Source organism: Cyprinus carpio, chromosome A5 (assembly GCF_018340385.1).
Source record: "Cyprinus carpio isolate SPL01 chromosome A5, ASM1834038v1, whole genome shotgun sequence".
Classification (NCBI taxonomy): Eukaryota; Metazoa; Chordata; class Actinopteri; order Cypriniformes; family Cyprinidae; genus Cyprinus; species Cyprinus carpio.
In genome coordinates, this window is record NC_056576.1 from 27,285,853 (window position 1) to 27,311,518 (window position 25,666).

A 25,666-nucleotide genomic window follows, 5' to 3' on the forward strand; every position below is an offset into this window, starting at 1 on the left:
TAGAAGCACAATACATGTGCAGGCTCAATACTGAAAGATTAGGAAGATTAATTGTTCGGTTTGTCTGCACGTCCCCAGGCCAGTATTGATTGTAATGAATGCTGGAATAAACAAACAAGATCACTTTGTTTTCATTTAATTTTCCAAGTCACCAATGCATACTTGCAAAGCATTAATACACCCAACATAATAAACCATTATTGTTATTTCCCTTTTTTTCTTTTTTCGTGTATGTGCTTTAATATTTCAGAGACTCGATGGCTTTCTGCAGTCGACCATAGGTCAGTTCTGCAGACATGAGTAAAATCGGTTATTTGGAAATGACAGTGGGGAAAAAAACACAGGTCCATTAGTTCTGCCAGTGCTTCTGTAGGGCAAAGACAACTGCGTCAGATAAAAAACAATTCATTTGAATTCTTGGATTCTCTGACCATAATCAGACAATCTGAAGAGCAGATATACTACTGTTGCACTTTCAAATGCACCAAATAGTGATTTTGGATGGAAAGCAATGACTCTTTTGAGTTACATAATAGCAATAGCAGTAGATTTAATTGATTATAGCCAGCTGAGCCCAGCGGCAATACTAAATATGGCAAAAAAACTTGCTGCGGGTAAGGCACATAAAAATAATCATGATTCATTAACATATTTTTTCAAGTGTCAGTGCCCATGTGAATGCAATACAATGAGCTTGGGCTAATTCAGTTATACCAGGAACTGCTTTTAAAAGAGCCATTCATATAGATCAAATGTCTTTTTAAATTAGCTCAGCAGAATGAAATGTACTTGGTCATGTAAAGACTTTCAGATTTGTAAGCGCATTGATCGGTGAGTAAACTGTTGAGTCTGTAGGAGATAAAGCAGAACAACTGGAGCTGCTTGACAGTTAGATGGCGAGGTGCAGATCTCCTGTGGGATGTGAGGAAAGTGGACTGTCTCAGCTGGATGGATAAAGGCGTCTGTGGAAATCCACCAGTCTGCTGTCTCCTTCTGCTGTAGCCTTCACCAACAGGGTCTACAAGACCAAAACACAATGCCATTCTTAAAGGGATCATGACATTTGGATTTAAAAAAATTATTTTAATGTGTAATTTGAGGTTTGTTCCTGATGCTGTGGACCTTCTGAAGGCTCTACAGTCACAAATATGCTTGTTTAAACCAAATGCATCAAAGTGAGCATTCCTCTACTCTTCCATTTGTCCTGTTGTCAGCAGCTCAAAATCATGGAGTACATTACATAGTGAACAGGCATCTGCACACTGTATCCAGTGTAGACAGCAACAGTAATTATAATGGGTTCTATGGATGTTCCATAGTGTGGGGCTAAATTATTATGTAAAATGCTCTAGAGGAACTCAATAGAAAATCAATAAAAAAATCAAAAACATACCCAATTCATACTTATTAATAATACTTAAATAAGTTTAAATTTATGAAATTTATAAAATGTACAAAAACCTTACAAATACCTCTTAAATCAATTTTTGCACACACACACACACACACACACACACACACACACATATGTATGTATGTATGTATCATGCATTGACCTTTTTACATACAAAGCTTGAGCTTGAGAATATATTTCATTCATCTCATTAACTGCATTAGATGGCAAAGAGTTATCCATTCAGACAATTACAACAACCATTGAAGCAATTAGAAATAAATACATTTATGAAATAATAATTGGATAATGAAATACTTTATTAGGATTAATATGTATTAATCCTAATACAGTAGGTGGCTGATGTCGCAGTTTCAGCATGCTTTATTACATTAAAATTAAATCTGATTAGGGGAAACACAGCCTGAGTTGCTCATTTGTTTTCAAGTAGAGCGAGTGGATGCAATTGCTCACATCTATCAGCTCCAGGTCATCTTTGGAGTGTAGGTGGCGCAGGAGGTACCAACGTGCCACTGATACTATTGTTTCAGAGCTCCCTGAGGCTGAAGCATAAACAATCTTCTCCAACAGGCGACGGGTTTCCCTGTAGAAGAACAAAACATGATCAATCAGTTACTGACCCAGTTTAACCTCTGATATCATGAATAAAGGTGATATATATTTCATATTTACATAGAATAAATAAGAATGTAATGCCAAGACGAGGCAAACAATGAAATACAAACATGTGGCACAGAACGGGTCTGGCTGATCTGACATGTTGACTGATTATCAGGGTGACAATAAATGTGATTAGAACACAAAACCCTCTCATATGCAACAAGAGAGTGGCACAAAACCACCTTGTGCTTTATGTAACGGCCCTACCTGGCACCCATCTTCATAGAGAACTGCAGTAAGGCTTGGAAGAGCAGAGCTACTGGTGAGCTGCCCATCTTTAAGACTTCAGCGCTGGCCTCCAACACCAGATCCTTCCACTCAGAGACACAAACACCAGCCTGTTGTCAGAAGCACAATTAGATACATTTACACAATATTTACTTGTATTGTAAAATGGTCTGTTTCGGTCTATAAACTTTGTGCAGTAGGATTAAGAAATTAAAACAAACAAACAAAAAAGATTTCAGGCTTTTTAGGATTTTAGATGTATTTTAGCTGGCTAAGTTCAGACTAATATATGACTGGAGTCTGGATACGCTTGAATGCTGGCACGCTTTAATTAAAAGTAATGAAAGGCTAGCCACAAAGCGTCTAATGGTCTAATTCAATTTAACAGGCAGAGCTGCAGTCAGCTAAAATTAAGGCAATAAGCTGACAGTAGATGGAGGGGAGGGGGACAGACAAAAAGAAAAGGCAGGGAGGAAGAGAAAGGAGAGGGAAAGGGAGAAAATGTGCAAGAAAGATGCCTGAAGGTTCTGTTAGAGGCTTAGCCCAAAATAATATAATGTTCATTAGTGGTCACACAGACCCTTTTTTAAAATGGAGGCAAACTACTTTAAAATGTTACCAGGGAAACAGCAAGAAACCTCCCAGATGTACCCAAATGCATTATATTGCAAATGTAATATAAATAATTATATAGAAATATTAAATATAAAAAATAAAAACCTGTGATGGTCAAGCTTTTCAGCTGCCATTACTCCAGTTTCTTCTTATTATCAATGTTTTATTTTTTTCAGGATTCTTTAATCAATAGAAAGTTGAAAATGACAGCATTTATTTGAAATAGAAGTCTTTTATAACTTGTCTTTATAATGTCTTTACTGTCACTTTTGATCAATTTACTATGTCCTTGCTAAATAAAACTAATAATTTCTTTCAAAACATCATCTTACTGTCCCCAAAATTTAAATGGAATTATATATAATTATAATTAAAAGTTAAATTAACTAAACACATCACTATGAGCCCAGAGTGAACTTATAACTTTATTTATCTTTCAACTATTAGACTGTCAACAGCACTACAGTTGGACTCCTTTCTTTCATCATTTGCCCCATGACTGTCTTCTGTATTACAGTGCATGCTTGTTTGAACGGCTTTTCATAGCTGTTCATCCATCCAAGTCAGTATTTTATGAAGACTGCAGGATTATCACACAGTGATCTCATGAGATATTATGAGCTGTATTCTTTCCTGAGTAAACCGTTCCTCTCTGTCTAACAGACGGTTAGGACAGGATTCAGACTGCGACTGCCATATATTTGTGTTTGAAACCCCACTGCACGAGCTAGCGTAAAGACTTGGGATTTGCAAAGTTTGACAGCTGTCTAGAGGTACTCCAGCTACAAGAAGAACTGTTAGAAGAAACCACAGCAAAAAAAATAAAAAAACTATTATAACTATTTTCACAAAGAAAGTAGTGTTACTTTTTCTATTTTGCAGTATTCTTCAATCAGTAATATTCAAGTAAATTAGTTACATATACTAAGTATAAATGTAACACACATATAAATTTAACACACACACACAACATATACACACACACACACACACACACATATACATATATATATATATATACACACACACACACACACCACACATACAGACATACATACATATATATATATATATATATATATATATATATATATATATATATACACACACACACACACACACACACACATACACACACACACATATATATATACACACACATATACACACACACACACACACACACACACACACACACACACGTAATCTGGTACTCACCAAACATGGCATGAGCGCTAGCAGAGCTAGTCGGAGCAGGCTGCTCATCTTCCCAAAGTGGTCACCGAGCTGAGAGGCCAGCTGAAGACTCTGTCTATATGCCACAGAGGCCTGAGCCAGCAGACCCTGAGAGCGGTACACTTCTGCCAACCACTGAGAGACAGATCAAATTAACAACTCTCTAGTTGCCACATGTCTAAATCTTGTTAAACCTCCTTCCTAGAGTATGCAGTATAAAATACAATACAATTTAACAAGGTGTGTAAAATGAACAGCTGGTAACTTTCAACTTTGAGCAGGGGAAACCAAAATGGCAACATTTAAAAAGAAATATGTATAACATAGCAAGATTCACATTCACATCGACTCTTACTATGAAATCAAACTGATACCAAGCTCTCCTCATACGGGATGCTGAGTGTACGTACATGCCAGGCGGACACAGATGTGTGGTTGGCCATGACCGCAGCACTGAGCTGATCCAGCACCGTAGGAGGAACACAGTTACCAGCTTTAGACAACAGGAGGTGCTCACACTGAACCTGCCTTAACATCAAGAACACCACAGGATGCTCTGGAGAAACACTCAGAACCTGAGAGAGGAAGAGGGAAGAATAAAAACGGTTAGGAACACAAAGTAAATACATGTTTGAGTTTTACTTCCTAACCAGTATGACAGCATTAGCTTCTCTGCTCCTCACCAACTACACTGTCTTATCATTACCACAGGCTGACTTGTGTGCAACATAAGTTAAAGTTCCCAGGAAAATATCAGAATTTGAGTTGAACTTTCTGATATTTGTGTTAATAAACTTGCACAACACAAATGTCATATGATCTCAACATGGTGGCCACCAGAAATGGGGGAAGGCGGTCAATAATAGAGCTTTTTCAAAGCCACTTACCGTATATGACTCGAGTCATGTGAGCATACATCATTTTAAACATATTTGTCTATACTTTGTCTAAAACTTACAAATACTCTTAAACAAATACAAATGTTTCATGAATCACACGTGAATCCTGTAGTAATTTGATTTGTGCGCACAGATCTGCGCTTATTTCTACATTAGATATATAAATGAGGCCCACTATCTTTACTTTGTGCATTAAAAATAAAGCTTGTCAAAAATAAAGGTGTCTTTTCTGATTGCTGGCACAAATTTATGGAACATAACTTCCCTTTTCAAATTCTGTCATTTACTAACCCTCAAGTTGTTCCAAACCTGTATGAGTTTCTTTCTTCTGTTGAGCACAAAAGAAGATATTTTGAAGAATGTTGGCAACGAAACAGTTGACAGTAGCCATTGACTTCCATAGTATTTTTTTCCATACTATGGAAGTCATTGCTGCTGTCAACTGTTTTGAAGAATTTTCATTTTAGGCTGAACTATCCCTTTAAAGTGTGCTATATAAATTTTGAGACTTGTGAAAGCTTTAGTTTCAACCCCAACTAAAAACACCTGAACCAGCTAAGTATGGTCTTCAGAATCACCAGAACCTTCAGGCAGATGTTTTGGGGCAATTTGGAGCTGAACTATCCAGAACATTGGGCCTATAGTAGCAAGATTGGACACTCCTACACTACAGATACACCTCAAAGGGGAACAGCTCTAGCATTTTGAGCAGACAGATAGCCACGATAGATGGATGCTAAACAGATGGTGCCGTGTCAGTGCATGAAACAGGCACACGGTTCTGCTCTTAAGCCCAAGAACAGGTCAGTCTGTCTGTGTTTGCCCAATTCACACAAGAGAGAGACGCATCAATGGGGGACAGCGTGACAGAAAGAGATAGCATGCATTTGTACGTGTACCTGGGAGCAGAGAGTCTCTGCCTGGTCATATTGGCTGCTCTGTTTGAGGCCAGTCACGGCTTGCTGCAGCATCCATCCCTCCAGGGCCTGAGCCAGGAGCCCGTCCTCTGCCTGCAGGCTCTTCACTGAGAACAGATCGTACACATAACGCACACAGTCTTAGAGCCATGCTCCCATCAGCATATATACACTATATACACTGACATGACATTCTCAAGTCTCACTGACCTTTTTCAGACACCAGGGTCATGTGCGCCCTCTCCAGATCTTCTCTGCGAGGGGCAGAGCCTGTGAGTAAGCATGCGGTGTTCTCTGTGTGACAGGCGGCCATTAGCCCCGCCCACCCAGCAGGATCATCTGCATTTGTCATACAGAGGGAAAGACAGAGGACACATCAATCCAACACTGAATCACTGCCATCCTACCTAGGCTGCAGACGAATCTTTCATCTGGTTGATATATCTATGTGTCTCCTCTCTCTTCTCAAACTTTTCACATAGACCTGGCTTCTCTCTAAATACACTCTCTGCATTACACTTGGCACTTACTCCTGCTGACACGTTTAATGCAAGTTTCTTACTATCCAAATTAAATATTTTCCGCTTTTTAGGGTTTTAGTAGAGTGTGTTCTGTCCAAAACTACATTAACAACCTTCTTGAACAAGAAGCCAAAGCTCATTACAACTTTGACATAAATTCTTATTTGCATATTTCAAGATTCCCATACTTTAAAGTCAACATTATGTCATTAAATTGCCAAGAGGACTGGCTTTTCTAGAAAGAGACTTTGGTTGGTTTCCTGCTATTAGTCTGGATTAGGAAATTATAGGATCTGGGTCTTGGAAAGTCTGTCTTTGAATCTTCGGAATCTTTCAGTTAGTGACTAGTTATTTAGCAGATAACCTCAGAACTGATCCAGCATGTCTGACTGTAATTAAGTTTACCTGGACACAGCAGTACAGCTCTCTGGATTGTTTTCAGAGCATTGCGTCTTCTGTCCTCACCAGAGTGCCGGCCTGAGGCCAGCTGATTCACTCCACTGTACAGCAACGCCCTCTACAGATGAAAAGTGTTGAAATCTTTAATGAACACAGATCTTGACACAAGATTTCATCTACAAATTTTAAATTACCTTTCCAAGCGTCAAGCTGGCCTGACATGCCACACTGCCGGCCACAGCACCTCCTTATGAAAACAATAACACTTATAATAAATACTTTCATAACAGGTGAACTATTCCTTTAAGAATATGAGTTCTCCTAAAATGTGTGTGGATATGTGTGAAAGCTGATGTGAGAATACGCACATCAGCTTTGTTGGGGCAGTACTGTGGGACCAGTCTGGAGAGAAGAGCCCAGAGGGATGGATTTCCTGGGTTCCTACAACATAGCAGGTGTCAAACACATTTTTTATTCTTAAATAATAACTCAAAAAAGAAAAAGATGATTTCTTGTAATTCTGGTGTGTTCTGGTACCTCATTTGACATTTGGGTTAATTAACCAGATGCAATGATTCATACCTGAGGTTAATTAGATTAGAACGTCTACCCTTTAATAGCATTTGAGTGTTTAAACATCTTTGTACAAGATTAAAGGAGGTTAAAGGAGGACATTGAAAAGTCACCTGCTATTGGACAAATAAAGAAGAGCATTTGATTTAATCAAAGTCCTCAACTTCCGACTCAACAAGACATAATGAGGTTGGACGAATATTCAGAAAGTGATGTGTCTGGGCTTCAGCTGATAAGCAACAACTGAAGGTCTATTTTGGTCTCAATCTGGCTCCAACTAATTTATAATATAAAATAACATAAAATCAAATAGTAATATAATATAATACAATACAATACAATACATGTTGGTGTCAGTAATATTGTTAATTTTTTGAAAGAAGTCTCTTATGATCACCAAGGCTATATAATTATATTTTTGCATTTTAAAATATAATTTATTCCTGTGAAGGCAAAGCTGAATTTTTTAGCAGTCATTACTCCAGTCTTATGTCTGACAGGATCCTCCAGAAATCATTTTAATATGCTTATTTGCTGCTCAAAAAACATTTCTTAACATTATCAAATCCTAAAACAAAACATCATCCACAATGTTTTTGTAATTGCAATTTGTCCTTTGCTGTATAAAAGTATTTATTTAATTATATAAAGATAATAATATAATTCCCTTATTTTTAGGAGGGAATCACACTGAAAGATTCTATGCAACAAAATTAATCAGAACATCAGTAGTAATGTGAATAGTAACTAATATAATATGTACTTTTATATGTCTTAAATTACTAAAATATTATATAATAGCTAGCTGAAGCAAGATGTTTGGACACAAATACATAACATATTGGACATAAATTTATAGTATTGTTTGTCACATTTTTTAGAACAAAATCCCAGATTAACACAGAAGCAAAAGTGATAGATTTTTGTTGCTTTATCACATTGTATCAAATTAGGAGACACAGAATCTCTAAATATTATACAGTACCTGTGTATAGCCCTAGCAGCCTCCCTGTGAACGCCGCTAAAGTTGCCCTGCAGGGCCAGCAGGGTGCACGTGAGCAGACAGCGCTCCTCCACAGCGCCTCCCATAGGTTCCCCTAGTTTTAGCAGCTCGGTAAGTGTAGCACTTGCCAGGGTAACATCACCATGAACCAAACCCAGAGCACACAGACACTGCAGACTCTCTGGTACTGGCTCTTTCAGCATAGAGCTACACACACAAACATAAACAAGAGGAGAGAGGTTTTGCTTTTGACAGCTGAAGCAGAAAATGTGTTGCTCTGAGACAGTTAAGTAGTTAGTTTACCACTTGAAGAGAAGTGTTTTGGCATGATCCATGCTGCCCAACCTGTGCTGTATCAGGGCAAGTGCAGTGAGTATACAGGCTTTTTCCTTCTCGCTAGAGGCAACTACAAGAGCTTTCTCATAGGCTGGAAATGGACACACAAACACCATCAGCAACACAATCACAAGACGGAATTGTGGGTACTATTTGAGATGGTACCAGTCAACGATCACAAAATTGCAATGACTGCTCACCCTGAACGCTCTCTGGCAGGCGACCGATTCTGAAACAAGTGAGCGCAAGCCCGATGAGATCATGGAGCTCCTCTAGTGGTGTGGAGGAATAAATACGCACTGCTTCTTCCCACTGTCCATCATCACTGACAGTGACATAAGAAAAAAAAAAAAACATTACTTTGCACTGATAACCCTAATGATATTGCTATGGATGAAATGACTGTCAGCATAGTTGTATGAAGTGAGTTTTACCTGAGGGCATGTCCATAACCCCTCAGAGCAAAGCTGAGCTTGTCTCTGTGAGGGGACGCCTGAAGCAACTCGACAGCTCTTTGGAGAAAACAATATATCCAAGAGCGAGTTAATACCAGTGTGGTCCAGATCACTGTCAGAAACGGTCCATCTGGCCGGACAGAATTTCCAAATGTATAAATAGCTAGAGGTAGCAAACCTGCGATATGCCTCGGTGGCCTGTTTCTTCAGCTGCAGGTGTGTGTTCAGGTATCCAAGCATGATGAAGGCGTCTGGGTCTGTCTGAATCCTCTCTGGTGTGAAACAGAGAGAGTACACTGAGCTTCATTACCTCACTTCATCTTTAAATAATTCATCATTGTCACATGGATCATTTCCTTTATATTTATGGAGAAACACATTTCTGGTGAAATCATTCAGTACATCAGGGGTCTTTAACTGGTTTCCTACATAGTGCCCCGTTCATGTATTGACATACTTTATGATGGTTACAGATTATAGATAATGTGTGTGATAGAAAGAAACTTTATTTCAAGGTTTAGCTTTGGTTAAAGATAATACTGTTTTTTTTTTTTTTTTTAACAAAAATTGGAGATCACACAATAAATTGCAGATCCATAATAACCCTTGCAATATTTTAAAACAGTATGTGGTGTTTGTGTTTTCATACCAGTGTACTTGCTCAGAGCCACCTGGGCTGCAGAGATGGCATTCATCTGGACTATGTTGTAGAGGTAGAGCTCAGAGTCTCTGTTGCTCTTGTCCAGCAGTGTGGAGCAAACACAGTATGCATAACCCTTCACTCCCTCCGTCTAACATCAAATAAATATGTTACTGCAAGCAGAACATTGATCAATAATCTGATCCTAAAGAAAAAACTACACAAGCCTTCAAAAGTTTGGGTCAGTACTTCAATCAGCATATTTGAATGATAGTAATAATATGATCAGCATATTATGACTTAAGGACAATAAAGACTGGAGTAATGGCTGCTGAAACTTCAGCTTAGCCATCACAGGAATGAATTACATTTTAAAATATATGCAAAAAGAAAACAGTTCTTTTAAATTGAAATAATATTTCACAACTTTACTGTTTTTTTAAACAAATACATGCAGGCTTAGTGAGCGTAAGAAACTTCTTTCAAAGCCAAAAAACCTTATCAACCCCATACTTTTGAACAATAGTGTATATTGAGAAGTGATTAGACATACATGTGTGCTCAGCTCTGTGGTGTGTCTGAAAAGATCCATGGTGTCAAAACTGCCCACTGTCTCAGCAATGATGGCCTGTATAATGAGAAAGAAGTTAGATGTTCAGTGTGTAGCAGTGGACTAAAGAAAGGCACTGGATGTTATATGAACTGATCTAAAGTCTACCTGTCCGATCCAGCAGTTCACATAGAGAGGCTCTAGAGACTGAGCAATCTTGAAAGCTTCATGTGAGAGCTAAAAAAAAAATCACGTAGAAAGAGTTTAAGTACTGTACATGGGAAGTCAAGCTAATCCCTTGACAAAATCCCATTACCTCTATATTTCCCTTCTTCAGATACAAAGCACCAAGGTTGGTCCATGCAACCACATTCTGAAAAACAACCAGGAGATACATTACTAGCATCAAAATCAATGTAAAAAAAAAGTTTTTTTGCATTACTTACATTTGACTCAGCTTTTACGGATTTGATGAAGCAGTGTTGTGCAAGTGCAAAGTTTTCTATTCCTAAAATTTAAGAGCAGAATATTACATCAACACAAGAATAGTGCATCACAACACCGTTATGTAATCCAGACTAATGCAATTATGCACATCATGTGTATATTTGTATCTACCCTTTGCCATGGCGACCACCCCGAGGGTGTTCCAATATGTGTGATTTGCACTGTCAAGCATGATTGCCTTCTTCACACACTGTTAGAACAGAGCCAAACCAAAGCAGCCTGTTATAACACATCTTCACAGAAGCATTACAAATGAGTGTGATCCCAGATCAGGTCATGTACCTGCATGGCTTTCTCCAGCAGGGAGTGTGCATCATCCTCAGGATAAAGGCAGTTGAGCAGTTTGGACTGGTGGTAGTAGTTGAGGCCCAGGTCACACCACAGACTGGGGGCCTCCGGCATCAGTTTTAAAGCACGACCAAAGCACCTGGTAAGACATAGGTTCATTACTGAATATTATTGTTATTATTAGCATTTATTCATTATAAATACTTATATTTTATTTTTTAATTATTATTTATTTCATTTTCTCTATTTTTCTTATTATTAGTTGGAATACCCACAGTCTTCTTTTCACTCTTTAGTTTAATATGTTTCTTTTTTTCACCTTTCTCCCAGAGTGAGGAGCTGTCTCTGGTCCAGTGTATGGCTCTGATCAGGTGGATCCATTCCACATAGAGCTCCAGGCACCAGCACTTTGGCTCGGTTTGGAGACACAGTTCTGGAGGTGGTGCAGGCATCACCTAGTAACTTCCACAGGCATGACAGGTCTGGCCTTTGATTTACAGCTCTGTGAATTTTAAAACAAAAATTTAGATCTGATCAATACCAACTGGGTGACACCCGTCAAACTCACCTCACATAGTCAGACACCACTTTACAAAATAAAACACAAATATTTTATTAACCCAGTGCATTTCATGTTCACAATACACTTTACCTGAAGAGGTAATGGATGGCGTTCTGTATCAAATCTACAGCTCTTCCATCAAGATAGTCATCCAGTGCATTTCTAGCCAAGGCTAGCAAGCATTCACCCAGACCTGAGCATCAAAACATAATCAAGATTCTTGATAAAGCACTATAAATTTGAATACTGAATGAATAGGTCATCAATCTGAGGGATTGAAGTATTACTGCAGAAATCACACAAACCTTTCAGTGCTGGCACGTAGTCCTCCTGCTCTAAGATCTGCCTGTACTCTGCAGCAGCTTCTTTAAACCGGCCGAGGATCTGTTTGATGGCGGCGGTCTGATAGAGGCTGTAGATGGAAGTGGGCTGCAGTGTATGTGCTTTATCGAAGGCTTTCAGGGCAGCTGTGAAACTCCTGCGGTTCAGGTAAGCCTCACCTAAACATTCCCAGCACACCCAGTCCTGAGGATCAGCCCTCAATGCCGCCTGCAGACTAAAACCAAGGCAGAATCATAGGTAACTTTCAAAAATTTGGTGAACAAAGTCCTTAAGAGAATAGAATAGAATACATCTCAATACATAAGGGGAAACCATATACTTATATCTTAACATTTTTAACCCCCACATTTAACATTTGGTGAAGTCATCTCAGGAGACAGCAAAGTGAGCCTTGAAGGCTAAATTAATTGTGGAATTCTGGGAAATGAACTTTTCTTCCATTGTGGTCTATAAAATGAAGGCTTACAATTGAACTTTAACAACTGAAGTTTAAATACAATTAAACTAATTTAAATAAAATTCAAACTACTCAGTTACAACTGAAAACAATTATTAAAATGTTTAGCAAATGTATGCTACCTCAATTCAAATTCAGTAGCTGAACTGGAATTCAAAAGCTATTTTTTTAATTTATTTCCAAATGGCATAAAATACAAATTAATGGAAATTCAATGATATAGGCCTACTATTAATAATTTTTTTTTTTTTATTTTTTTTAGAAAAACCCTAACACCTTGCATCATTATAACCGCCAACTTTAATGTTGCTGCATTAGATAAGATCTTTAAAATATCTGCTGAGCTCACCATCCATGGCCAGTTAAATAAATCTTATTACCACTTCTGCATTATAGCTGAAATCGATTCACTTACTCTGCAATGGCCTGTTGATGCTGGCCAATCTTGAGGTGGTAGAGACCTCTCCTCATCCAGGCCCATTTAGCAGAGCCTGGAGTGGCTCTCTCTGTTACGGACTGCAGAACAGTCAGAGCTGAGTCCTAAGTGCAGAGAACACATCGCACAGTCAATAAAACCTATTATCAGGAACTCTGTCTTCTACAGCATCTACAACAAGACAAGTTCTTTGCAAGTTTGATTTTGACTAAGCAGAGGATACCCTCAATGTGACTGTCAAGACTTTTGAACACTCACCATGTCCCCCTGCTCCATGCTGAGGTCTACAGTGGCCGCTCCAGCCTCCGCATCAGAGGAATCCAGCTCAAACGCTCTCTTATAGCAGCCTCTGGCTCTGCCCTGATCTTTTGCTACCTCTCTATAGTAATGACCCAGGAAACGAAACACTGAACCAAGATACGGGTCCAGTTTAGCAGCCTTTAAACAATAGAAAATCAATTATTACTTACTTATATTCAAAGGGAAAATACTCTGTAGTCTATATAAGAGGATAAAGAGCATAAGGTCTGCCTTGAGTAAATGTGTATGGGCTTTGCTGCGGTCCCTTCGCATTTCCTCTCCCAGGTTCCAGTACAGACGCCCCAGCAGGAAGAACAACTCCCCATTATCTGGGCTTCCGGATAAAGCCTCCAGAAAGCTGTGAGACAAAGAGAAGACAAGAGGATCAGTGTTTGGAGTTTAAATCTATGCTGGATTTTATACCGCATGTGTGTGTGTAGAAGGGGTTTCAAACCTTTCTTCAGCTTGTGTGTGCTGTTCTTTAGCAACATGTGCCAGTCCCTTCAGAGTGAGACCCTCCACTGATCCTGGGTGAGAGCTCAGCAGCTCAGCTGAAACCTGTAACCATCATTTCATTCAAACATGATCTGGTCTACTTAGCTTTTTTTTTTTGTTAAATATTTTTTATCTTAAAATCTATTGTTTCACCTGAAATGCTTCCTCAGTTTGGCCCTTTTGCAAGTGAGCTCTTCCTTTCAACGCTAAAAGCACTGAGTCATTTTTGGCATCTGAAATCTAAAAGGAGACATTATCAACATTATGTAAATCAAATAGATTATCAAACAATGATCTTTTTTCATTATTATTAGTATTATTTTTTATAAATTATTCCTTTAATTCAGCAAAGATTTATTAAATTGATCAAAGTGACAGTAAAGACATTTACAGTTTTACAGAGGATTTCTATTTCAAGTGAATGATGCACTTGTAAACTTGCTGTATATCAAAGAATCTTGTTTCCACAAAAATATTAAGCAGGACAACTGTTTTCAACATTGAAAATAATAAGAAATGTTTACTTGGTTACAAATCAGCAAATTAAAATGATTTAGAGAAATCATTTAGAGAGATTAAGTGACACTGAAAACAGGAGTAATGTCTGCTGAAAATTCAGCTTTGCCTTTACAGGAATTAATTACATTTTAAAAGATATTAAAATAGAAAAGAGTTATTCAACATTGTATTAATATTTCACAATACTAATACTATTTCACTGTATTTTAGATCAAATACGTAAATTCAACCTTGGTGAGCATAAGAGACTTCTTTAAAAAAATCTTTTGTTAGACTGTCAAACTTTGGTTTAAAATGAAACCTGTGTAAGGATCTGCAGAGCTTCATCAGCATCCTGGTCTCTTCCTGTCCTCACCAGAGCCTCTAGTTTCAACTTCTGCAGCTTATGAGTCCAGTCATCAGAGTTCCCCACACTCGCCTTCAGCCCTGAACACACAAAACAGAACAGTTCTCAGAACAGCCCTTTTCAACTCTGCAGGTGCAGCTGATTGAGTAGTTGTCATGTTGGCGGTGTTTCAGATGTGAAGTTTTTATCATCCAGTACCTTGGCTGGAAGCTGTGGCGCTGTCAGAGTATTTGTGCATTTTTAGTTGAGCCAGAGCAAGATTATACCAGCCAATGATGGAGGAGCGCATACACTTCAGTCCTACAGGAAAAACACAACAAGAGTTAAACATGTGACAAAATGAATCAAGAAATGCATTAAATCCTTCAATTACAGAATATGATACACTGCATTTCTTGCATTATATATTCCAGTCTGAAACATTCTTATCAAGAACCCTGAGAGACTTTGAAAACCTTAGTGCCCCATCCATATTGGAGCAAAACACTAAAGATCTGGGAATTCTCTACGGTATAAACTCACCTAGACTAATCCTTTTGATGGCATCCTCATATTTTTTATCCTGACAAGCTTTAATACCGAGACCAAAGTGAGCTTGCGAGTTGTTTGGATCCAGTTCTGATAGACGGCTGAAACAGCAGACAGCTTCCTCACTGCAATCACCTACAAGAATCATCAGAGATCAGATTTTTAGAATTTATGGAGTGGGTATGGTGTTTCTGAAATAAATCTCACAAAGACGGTTTTTATTTCATTGAAAATACAGTAAAATTATGAAATATTATGAAAATAAAAAACAACAGTTTTCCATTTTAATACATAAAAAAAAAAATCTATTTTAATAAATCCTTCCCGCTCATGATCCAATTATTCTAATATGCTGATTTGGTGCTCAAGAAATATTTCTTAAAAAAAAAAAAAAAAAAAAAAAAAACCTAATAACCCCAAACTTTTGAACAGTAATGTAGTTTAAAAAAAAAAAAGATAAACAATGAATAGGTAAGAATAGGAGTAAAAAACAACTTGCCATCCAGCATTTGAAATTTTTTTGTCATTGATTTCATTTGACTGAACTTACCTGTTCTGATGTAGTGCTCACTCAGGGCCTCTAGAGGGTAGGAGTGTGTGGGATAGCGGGACAGTGTGGCATCACAAACTTCCTTTAGCTTGGCCACCTCATGAGGAAGCTGCAGAATACACAATATGAATCCTTTGCTTTGGTCCAGAGACTCCAGTCATTATGATTGTGAATATTACAATAATTGGGACATATACATCTTGCCAACCTTAGAAAGACATTTAATGTAATCCCATGAAAGGCTCCTGTGGGCTTCACTGGGAACATCTACCGTCATTTGCAAAACTCTTTCAAATGCTAATATCAGCTGTTGAGCAAAGAAAAACACTGTAAGCTTTGTAAAAATGGATGTGATTACACTAAACTGAAGCCATGCACAAAAAAAAGCACAAACTTTTTTTTTCAAAAAGTATGATTTGAGAAATAAAACAGGTGAAATTGACTGACGTGCTGCTGGGTCTCATTGTCCTGATCCTCAACAGAGTCCTGCAGGAGTCTGGTCATCTCCTTCCACAGCTCCAGCAGCTCTGAATCCTCCACCCCGTCCTCTCCCTCCCTCACCTGGATTAACCTCCTCCACACTCTGGCCACCTGTGGGTGGAGTACAAAACATTCCACACATTTGCAGATATAAAGCATGATGGTGACTTTAGAAATAATGTGTAGATTTGTGTAGGTAACAGACAGTGCAGTTAAATCCTCTAGAATGTTCAGTTGTAACATCAAGTCCTTCTTATCATATTTAAAGATCACACCTGTAAATAGTTCTTCTCCAGCTGATAGACTTCCACCAACTTCTTGCTCACTTCTAAACATTTTGCTTTGTCTGAGCTGCAAACCGCGAAAAAAAAAAAAAAAAAAAATCAAGCAATAGTATTCTTTTCATCTTAAAAAAAAGAGATATTTTAATTCAGGTTAACACATTTATGACTGATTCTCTGAAACAAGAATCTGATTGCTGCCTTAAAGTATATTTTGGTTTAATGTGTGGTGTGTGTTATAATGGTGTATAATACAATGCCATTTTCACTTTTTGGAGAAAGTTTTAGAAAAGCCCTTGTCTTGGCAAGACAAGATTGCTAGAAAGAAGCATACTTTGAATATATACTAATTGTTTATGAATTACAATTCTTAAAGTAACAAATATGGCAATGACACCTTAAAAGAAACTCTCAGATAACGCTGTAAGAATTTTTTTTTTAAAAGAATGACTGACATTTCTGGACTTTGAACTTTTATTCTGCTGCACTGGAAAATATGTGCTCCCATCTCACTTCTCATATCTACGATAACCAAATATAAATGTTTTGGGGACAAATAAACAACTCATCCATGTTTTGTTGGCATGATTATAATAATGAAAGTGCAAAGAATTTCCCTGATGTCATATTCTTTATTAATTTATTGTAAAGTGCAATTTAAAAAGTCTGGGTAGGGGACCATTTCAAAAATTTAAGAAATTCTGGTAAATAATAATGCAATGCAAAAAAAGGTAAATAAAGGGGCAAAATATTTAAAGCTATTATAATTGATGAATTACATTAGAATTTTTTTACTCTTTTAAAATGACACTAAGAGAAAAGAAGACCACTTTACTTACATTTCATACAGTGTAATAAGTTTCTGGTATGTCTTTGGCAGCTCAGCTTTGAAATCTGCTTGGTCACTTTTTTCGTACAGATTTGTTAAACCCTGTAGAAGAAATTCACATCTATTAAATATTCATTGCTGGGTCCAGCAGTGCTCAATATCATCAAGATAAAATGAACAAATAGTTAACAAACTATGTCCCTATTTAAACACTAGATTTGGACTGTTCATTACAGTTTATAAACCACGACTGACCTGCCATGCAAGCAGCTGCTCTGGCTCCAGTTCAGTGGCCTTTCTGTAGGCGGTCTGAGCCTGATCCGGCTGCTGCAGCTCTGTAGCTGCCACTCCAATAAACACCCAAGCATTGTAGTTATTCTTCTCAAGTTTGAGAACAGCCTGGGTGCACAAATATAGTTTAACTTGAGAGAGAAATGTTTAACTTACCTACTCTTGCAAATACAGTCCATCAAGAGAAAAGCATGAGATGGAAGCCTATCTACATGTCTACACAGATAAAGTACTGACAGCTGGAAGTAAACACTCACCTTACAATGTTTCAAAGCTTCTTTAAACTCTTTGTTTTTGATAGCTTCTCTGGCACTTTTTAGTTCCGCTTTTACTTCTTTACTGGACATTTTCTTAATCAAAAAATAAGTCAAACATAGATGTTAATGAAGCTGCAGCAGTAAAGACTGTTTACAATTAGCCTAGTATGTTATGCTGCCTGAAAACTTGCTGACATTAGACATGCAAACTTATTATTTAAAGCGTGCAAAAATAACTAAACGGTCATATTAACAAACTTATTTTAAGGGCAAAAACTGTATTTGTATAATGTTAATGTAAGAGATGCACATACGGCAGAACTTCGTTAGTTCCCGTTCAGAAAGACGCAAAAAGCGCATGCGTGTATGAGACTTAACGCGACGTCATTATACCGCGACAAGCATTGTTTTCAATCCCCTACAATAAAAAACACATATTCGTGTCCGTGCCTTATATTCACTTTATATTTATAATGCGAAATATTTGAAAATAGAATATATTTAATATTCCCAGAGAGGCGTCTCTGGTGTAATCTCTACCAAACCTGATTAAATTTGGAGGCGGAACCAAAGTTAAGAAGCCAATCACGTGAAGGGTTGACTGCACACGGACCAATCGGTGAACTCAACAATGCAGCCCGTGCTTAGTGTGTCCCAGAGACTTAATAGAGCAAACAAATTTACATATTACAGATTGTAACTAAACCAAACCGGCTTTCTAGTGTTATGTGTGAAATGGACATATGCAGACCGAACATCTCGCTCGAGGTTTTTACGACATATTGTCAAACCTTCATCTACATCGTCTTTGAAAGTCGTTTTTAACGCTCTGGATGCAGAATCATGCTGCTGCTGCTCCGTGTGTCAGTGGTGTTTATTCTTCACATGAACGCGCACTGCATGTCTCTGAACTGGACGTCACGTGACAGACCAAACATAGTCATGCTCATGTCTGATGCCTTCGTAAGTCACCCACACTGTAAATAAACTAAATAACTTCTAAACGTGACTATTTACTGACTTTCTTCAGTCACTTTAACTCTGCAGAATCACTGGGCTGTGTTTCAAAACTTAAAAGCTTATGTAGCCCACCAGGGTTTATGAAACAGAATCTGTGCTGTCTGACTTCTGTTTTCTTATTTCTGAGATGGCAGGTTAACTTTTTCTCCAGGCAATAAAGTTGTACAGCTGCCTTACATCAGTTATATGAGGGAAATGGGTGCTGTTTTTCTTAACTTGTACACTAATTCACCAGTCTGCTGTCCTTCCAGGGCAGGTATAGTATTAGTCAGCCTCTGCATTTTAATATTTATTCATGTACCAAAATTGTTGTGTATATGCACTGTAGAAAAAAGATGAATGTCTTGATGTATCCAAATGTGTTTTGGCAGCTATGTGGAGTGGTCAGTTTATTCATTTGACTCAGGCCTGGAACAACTATAAATGTCTTGATCCCAGTGCCACCACATGGATGGACCGCTTACGAAAGAGTGGGTACCACACTCATAGCATTGGAAAACTAGACTACACGTCAGGACATCACTCTGTCAGGTGACTTCTGTGTACCCCCGAAAATGTATTTGGACACTCAAATATACACTTTCTTTTCAAAAGTGGGTTGGCCAGATTTTTTAATGTCTTTGAAATATATCTCACCAAGGCTGCATTTATTTGAAAATACAGTAAAATGGTAATATTGTGAAATATTATTACTATTTAAATTAACTGCTTTATGTTTGAATATATCTTAAAATGTAAACTTGTGAACTTTTTAGCAGCCTTTACTCCAGTCTTCTGTGTCACCTGATCCTAGAAATCATTCTAAAATGCTGTTTTAGCATGTTTTGAAAATTATGAAACAAATATACCGTTTTAAATATAGGCAAAAAACTGTTTTGACGTCTGGAACTTCTCTGTTGTTCAGTAATCGTGTGGAGGCGTGGACCAGAGACGTTCCATTCCTGCTGAGACAAGAGGGCCGTCCGGTCACAGATCTGGTGGGTGATGCATCCACAAAGCGGGTGATGACTAAAGACTGGAACGTCACTGATGCTGCGGCCCGGTGGATCCGACACACGGCTGTGTCTCTCGCCCAGCCATTTGCACTATATGTGGGACTGAATCTCCCTCACCCGTACCGCACAGACTCCCTGGGACCCACAGCCGGGGGTTCCACCTTCCGCACCTCCCCGTATTGGCTAAACAAGGCAAGCTGCTTTGTCTGATCTTATGGAGACATGAATAACCTGTAAATTTTTAAATCCCAAACATTTAAGATTTTTTCACTGGACTTAATTTGGGATTTGAATCCAAGAATCGGAAAACTGAACAAGGCTTGAAATCTTCATGCAGTGTGTTTAGATTCAGAAGGAACAGTTGAATAGTAAAAATGAAAGTAAACTAAAAAAATCTGCACATTGTTTAACTATTCCCTTTATTTTCAAAATAGAAGATTAGAGATCTTGGCCAGATAAATTAAAATGCTTAATAGTGACACAAAATTCAATTGAAACAGTGAAAACAAAAGTAAAAAACTATTTTGTCCACTTTGTAGTTACAGCAGTTCCAAACAAAAACCGTCAAATATAATATACTAAAAATATTATTTGCTCATTAATGTGTTTCTGCCGTTTCATGTCATTGTCTTTTTTAAATTTATGTTTCTGAAGACTTAACACAACCAGAGTGAATTTATGTGGCAGGGGCATTGCTAGGGATTCTAAAACCATAATTATTAAGAACTGTTTTCTGTAATTAAAATAAAGCTAAAAAAATAAATAAAATATAAAAAAATAGGTCTAAAACTTAAAAAAAATAATAATTTTGCTCTAGCAACTAACTAAAATAAATTGACCAAGTTACTTAATGTACTAAAACTTTAAAAGTAAAACTAAATTTACTAAAAAAAATTATTAAAGCTATATAGAAATATATATATTTTTAAACTAATAAGAGAATTACATGACAAAATGACTAACACTTAAACTTAAAAAAATAAAAATAAAGGTTACTTCAAAACATTATTAAATATTATAATAGTATATGAATAAAATCAAAAAAGCACTGCTGTTATTAAAATCACATATTTTGGTTCACTACAATTATTACTGATTTTATCCACAGCACGTACACTATTAACCGAGTCAGTCTTGCAGTGGCAGTTTATCTGTGGCAGTAGTTAATCTGAGATATTCTGACAGTGATTGTGTTTTCTCTCAAAGGTTTCTTATGGTCAAGTGTCTGTTCCAAAGTGGTTGCGGGTTGAAGACATGCACCCTGTGGATTACTACTCCACCTTCACCAAAAATTGCAGTGGCCACTTCACAAAAGAAGAGATAAGAAACATTAGAGCCTTTTACTATGCCATGTGTGCTGAAACAGACGGCATGTTGGGTGAGCAGCCAGACCCATGTTTGAGTGCTGTTTTGTCACTGGGTTTGATGTAAGGATATACTGGGATTGTGTGTCTGTAGGTGAGGTGATAGCTGCTCTCAGAGACACTGGCTTACTCAACAGGACAGTCGTACTGTTCACTTCGGATCATGGGGATCTAGCCATGGAACACAGGCAGTTCTATAAGATGTCCATGTTCGAGGGCAGCTCTCATGTCCCTCTGCTTATAATGGGCCCAGGAGTGAAATCTGGCTTTGAAGTCAGTCTACCTGCATCACTAGTGGACATTTATCCCACTGTGCTTGGTAAGGCTGGGAACTGATTGCACCACTAGTTTGAGTATAATGTGTAGTTACAAGCTGAGGTTCAGTTATTCAAAATAAAGCATGGCTTGGTAAAAAAAAAAAAAAAAAAAAAAAAAAATCATACTTCAGCCCATAAATATAACAAGTAGGTAAGATTTTGTATTTTTATTTATTTTGTTAAGAAATACTTTAATACTTTTAGTTAGCAAGGACACATTAAATTGACCAAAAGTAACAATAAAGACATTAAAATAAATAAATAATCATTTCTATTTCAAATAAATGCTGTTCTTTTGAGCTCAAGAATCCTGAAAAAAATGCATCACAGTTTTCACAAAAATAATAAGCAGCACAACTGTGTTCAACGTTGATAATAAGAATAAAATAAGAAATGTTTCTTGAGCGTGTATATATATATATATATATATATATATATATAATATAGTGTTTTTTCCTTTGGGATGAATTATGACCTGAAAATATTTTCATTCGTTTCCATCTGCTCTATATGTTTTTGTTAGATCTTGCTGGTGTTCCACAGCCAGGGGGTCTCAGTGGTCACTCACTAATCCCTCTGGTTTCTGGGGTCAGTGTTGAGTCCGCAGAGCCTCATCCCGGCTGGGTGCTCAGTGAATATCATGGTTGCAATGCGAACGCCTCCACATACATGCTGAGGATCGCCGAGTGGAAGTACATCACATATGCAGATGGATTGACCATTCCCCCACAACTCTTTAGTGAGTTTCTTCTCATGAGAGCATTGCTGATGATGTGTAATAAAACATATATATTCTTTTGCCATAGTATAAAACGTGCATGTGATGTCCCTGTTATATACAACTGTTTTAAGTAACTGGTTTCAATGTTCTCTCCACATAGACTTGTCCAAAGATGAATCAGAATTGAACAATGTTGCATCACATTTCCCTGATGTATGTCAGGACTTGGACAAGCTGTTACGCACAATTGTGGACTACCCCAGTGTCTCCCAAACCGTTCACCGCTACAATAAGCAGCAGTTTCTGGAATGGAAGCAAAGCCTGGGAGACAGTTACTCCCAGGTCATAGCCAACCTCCGATGGCACATTGACTGGCAAAAGGATGCCAAGTCCTATGAGACAGATATTGAGGAGTGGCTATTAGGGTTGGATTGACCATCAGATTTGTAACTGTCAGTGATCAGCACAAGCAAGAGATGATTCCTGTTTGAAACAAAAGAACAAAGTCAAGGCTTGCTACCCAGACAATGTACCTGAAACATAGTTTGCCTCGTAAAGAGCTTACTATAATTACTGAAGATGCACTCTAATTGTAAAATAACCTAAAATATTATTTTATTATTTGGATTTGGATTTAATAATTTAAATAAAGGCTCTGCCCTTGTTTTGTTTTGTTTTTCAAGTCATATAGTACATTTAAAATCACAAAGTGCTACATAATTCAAGTAATAAAAATACACTATTTGAACAAATACTCAAATATATATATATATATATAATATATATATATATATATATATATATATATATATATATATATATATATATATATTTGAGTATTTGTTCATATTTGAGTATTTGTTCAAAGTGTATTTTTATTACTTGAATTATTCATTTACCATGGTATTTACATGGCACTGCAAGTTATCGCCAAAAAAATACAATGCGTACGAAAATATGATAATGGTTTTTGATAATTATTTTTGTTTTCGTACGTGTTTTAGGATGATTTTAGCAAATTCCCAAAGGTAATCAAGAAGTGGAGGTGATGGAACATAGTTTATGTAATACTTCGCACTACCGAAGGGGGTGATAGAAAAAGCCAAAAACTTTAAAACCCAGCAGATAATCGTGAAACGTGTGTGTACGAGCAACAGCAGACAGCAGTGTATTGATGCTTGACTTCTATCGCGGCACGGGTCACGTGAGGATCAAAGGCTTGAAGACAAACTCGATCGATCCCCTGACCTCGTCGCTGCGTGTCGTCATTTGTTTGATACTCGAGTAGGATGGGCTTTCACACCTGGCGCGGTTTACATCAGACCTGAAGCGACTTCGGAGTTAGTGTTGTTGTTTAGGCTAGTTTTAATCATTATTATAACGCGATCTGAAGTTATTAAAATTAAAAACAGTACGACTGCGGGCTTTTTCCCTACTTTTTCCTGATGTCGGACTGCAGCTCGTCGGGTTCAGATGAGGATTTGGACCCGGAGATAGAGCTGCTGGACGAGCTCGGGGGCACGCTCAGTAAGGTAAGGTTAAACGTAAGGTTACTGTAAAACACTACACTTTTAAATGCTTTGTTAGTGTGCAACAGTATTTGGGACAGGTTTTGTGGAAATTAAGGTTAGATAATTATTTACGTTTGTTTATATGTGACTGAAGCTTTTTGTTAGTTTTATGACTGCGCATGTTTGCCCGATCAATGCAATCAGTAACCCATGAGCAGTATCCGACTGAAACGACGCGGTCTACGTTGCAGTGAATCAGGTGAACTGTTTTGTGCGAACCGCTCTAAACGTTTCGTTCGTGAATCTGACTGATTCGGTCGAGCGGCTCTCGAGTCAGTACCTCAATCCTAACATCGTCGCTTCCAGGCATGTCAAACTAGATTACAACATTTTATGATTGTTTTTGAGCTAAGAAGTGTGAATACATTTTATTAGCGTTTATTGTAACTTCAGTAAATATTTAGGTTCTAAATGACTTTGTAATGAGCGTTATAAGGTAGATATGAAATCCCAGTAAACTCCATTACAAACTAAATAGTCTAAAATATAAATATAGAAATGTATTTTATTGTAATGTATTAGAGCATGTAGTTGCTTCCTGACACCAATCAATCGCCTTTTTTTGGTTAATTTATTATTATTATTATTATTTTTTTTTTTGGTGATCCAACTACTAAATTTATGTCTTTTATCTTTAGATAATTATTTTGTGCAAAATATCAGTCATTAGCTATGACTCGGCTTTTCAGGGAAAGCCGTAATTTGTACATTTTTTTTGTGAAAGAGTACATCAATACATTTGGAACTTGCAGTAAAAGTTATATTTTCATTTTTAATGTATCAATGTTTGATAAGTTTTATTTTACTTTTATTTATGTGTGTGTGTGTGTGTGTGTGTGATATATATATATATGTATATATATGTGTGTGTATATGTATGTATGTATATATCTATATGTGTTTTTCTCTTTAACCTCTTTTTTTGAAAGCATTAGTTTATACAATTATATTTTTCTCTTTAACCTCTTTTTTTGAAAGCATTAGTTTATACACTTATAAGTTATGTTAAGAAATTTATACTGAATTAACCCAATTAGTTATTGTAGTTTGGGTAATGTTAAAGTCACCTACTGAACTTTGAAGCCTTGAACCTTCATGAAGGTTTAATCTTTGTTTTGCAAGTACTTGAAGAGATAATTGTAAGACACGAGATATGAATAACGATCTATGTTCATTTTCAGTGGACAAACTACATTCATGGATGGCAGGACCGCTGGATTGTGCTGAAGGGCAATATTTTCAGTTACTACAGGTCAGCAGATGAGAAGGAGTACGGCTGTAGAGGGTCAATCTGTCTCAGCAAGGCTGTCATCACGGTAAGCTGATGTGATCTGTAGAGCATCCTGTCATGTTTATCTGGACGATTATCAGGGGCTTAGCTTGACCGCAGTATTTTGACTTCACAGTGGTGTGGAGAGCTGATATGTACCACAGTGTGAAAATATTTGAGAAGTAATGCTTCCTGCGCATCATGCAGTGTTTATCTGTCAGCGGGGAAGCTGTTGTACTTGTTTTGGGGGTTTCTCTTAAACGGCATGATTGTTTCAAGGTGGACAGAGCAGAAGATGAGGTTGAGTACAAACAAAGTCCCTTTAAGGCAAGTCATATCACTCTGAGGCCATCTTTGCAGGGTTCTTAAAGTGCTTGAAATACTTGAATTTGACTTTTTGAAATCGAAGTCCTGGAAAACCCTTGAAAACAGCCATGTTTTTGAGAAGGTACTTGAAAAGTGTATATGAAATAAGTTTTATTGTTTTCCCTCTA

At 37.4% G+C, this 25,666-nt stretch overlaps 3 protein-coding genes across 7 annotated transcripts in view; 2 read left to right on the forward strand and 1 right to left on the reverse strand.

Moving 5' to 3' along the window:
* Nucleotides 1-227: 227 nt before the first annotated feature.
* Nucleotides 228-18,785, reverse strand: LOC109070828 (tetratricopeptide repeat protein 37-like). Of its 4 annotated transcripts, XR_006160097.1 has the most exons (42): nt 18,706-18,785; nt 17,915-18,007; nt 17,622-17,765; nt 17,377-17,468; nt 16,532-16,607; nt 16,224-16,367; nt 15,985-16,083; nt 15,777-15,885; nt 15,221-15,361; nt 14,897-14,998; nt 14,654-14,778; nt 13,987-14,073; nt 13,793-13,896; nt 13,570-13,696; nt 13,297-13,476; nt 13,018-13,142; nt 12,109-12,359; nt 11,894-11,996; nt 11,561-11,743; nt 11,236-11,380; nt 11,065-11,143; nt 10,893-10,954; nt 10,763-10,819; nt 10,615-10,683; nt 10,450-10,524; nt 9,906-10,047; nt 9,435-9,528; nt 9,236-9,313; nt 9,002-9,126; nt 8,769-8,892; nt 8,448-8,672; nt 7,258-7,330; nt 7,084-7,137; nt 6,896-7,007; nt 6,180-6,308; nt 5,952-6,076; nt 4,564-4,728; nt 4,136-4,288; nt 2,282-2,412; nt 1,868-1,997; nt 851-1,018; nt 228-772 (listed from the first exon to the last, which is right to left on the reverse strand). XR_006160097.1 is itself a non-coding variant. In XM_042756656.1 (41 exons), exons 1-41 carry the CDS (start codon nt 18,709-18,711, stop codon nt 941-943), a joined length of 4,716 nt encoding a protein of 1,571 aa, XP_042612590.1. In that variant the 5' UTR covers nt 18,712-18,785; the 3' UTR covers nt 228-940. The 4 variants fall into 4 exon arrangements, 3 of the variants coding, with proteins under 3 accessions (XP_042612590.1, XP_042612592.1, XP_042612591.1); XM_042756656.1 differs by having other exon boundaries at nt 228-1,018; XM_042756658.1 differs by having other exon boundaries at nt 228-1,018; nt 18,599-18,737.
* LOC109070831 (arylsulfatase K) lies at nt 18,752-22,995 on the forward strand. Of its 2 annotated transcripts, XM_042756659.1 has the most exons (8): nt 18,752-18,878; nt 19,062-19,190; nt 19,306-19,465; nt 19,839-20,121; nt 21,136-21,307; nt 21,388-21,612; nt 22,134-22,349; nt 22,492-22,995. In XM_042756659.1, exons 1-8 carry the CDS (start codon nt 18,758-18,760, stop codon nt 22,764-22,766), a joined length of 1,581 nt encoding a protein of 526 aa, XP_042612593.1. In that variant the 5' UTR covers nt 18,752-18,757; the 3' UTR covers nt 22,767-22,995. The 2 variants fall into 2 exon arrangements, with proteins under 2 accessions (XP_042612593.1, XP_042612594.1); XM_042756660.1 differs by lacking the exon at nt 19,062-19,190 and having other exon boundaries at nt 18,828-18,877.
* Nucleotides 22,996-23,488: 493 nt separating this feature from the next.
* Nucleotides 23,489-25,666, forward strand: part of LOC109067924 (ceramide transfer protein-like) — a 20,232-nt gene continuing 18,054 nt past the window's right edge. Inside the window, exons 1-2 of the mRNA XM_042757401.1 lie at nt 23,489-23,863; nt 25,084-25,218. Coding sequence (XP_042613335.1) covers nt 23,777-23,863; nt 25,084-25,218 — 222 coding nt within the window. The 5' untranslated portion in view covers nt 23,489-23,776. The remainder of the gene's footprint in view (nt 23,864-25,083; nt 25,219-25,666) is intronic.

What these genes read in the sequence shown, in the direction of transcription:
- LOC109070828 (XM_042756656.1), bottom strand. An exon ending in AGCAGCTGCTTGCATGGCAG is followed by an intron (nt 17,469 to 17,621) that starts GTCAGTCGTGGT and finishes TTTCTTCTACAG; the next exon opens with GGTTTAACAAATCTGTACGA. An exon ending in TGCTGGAGAAAGCCATGCAG is followed by an intron (nt 11,144 to 11,235) that starts GTACATGACCTG and finishes CTGTTCTAACAG; the next exon opens with TGTGTGAAGAAGGCAATCAT.
- LOC109070831 (XM_042756659.1), top strand. Translation starts at nt 18,758, where the DNA reads ATGCTGCTGCTGCTCCGTGTGTCAGTGGTGTTTATTCTTCACATGAAC. An exon ending in GCTCATGTCTGATGCCTTCG is followed by an intron (nt 18,879 to 19,061) that starts TAAGTCACCCAC and finishes CTTATTTCTGAG; the next exon opens with ATGGCAGGTTAACTTTTTCT. An exon ending in CTGCTGTCCTTCCAGGGCAG is followed by an intron (nt 19,191 to 19,305) that starts GTATAGTATTAG and finishes GTGTTTTGGCAG; the next exon opens with CTATGTGGAGTGGTCAGTTT.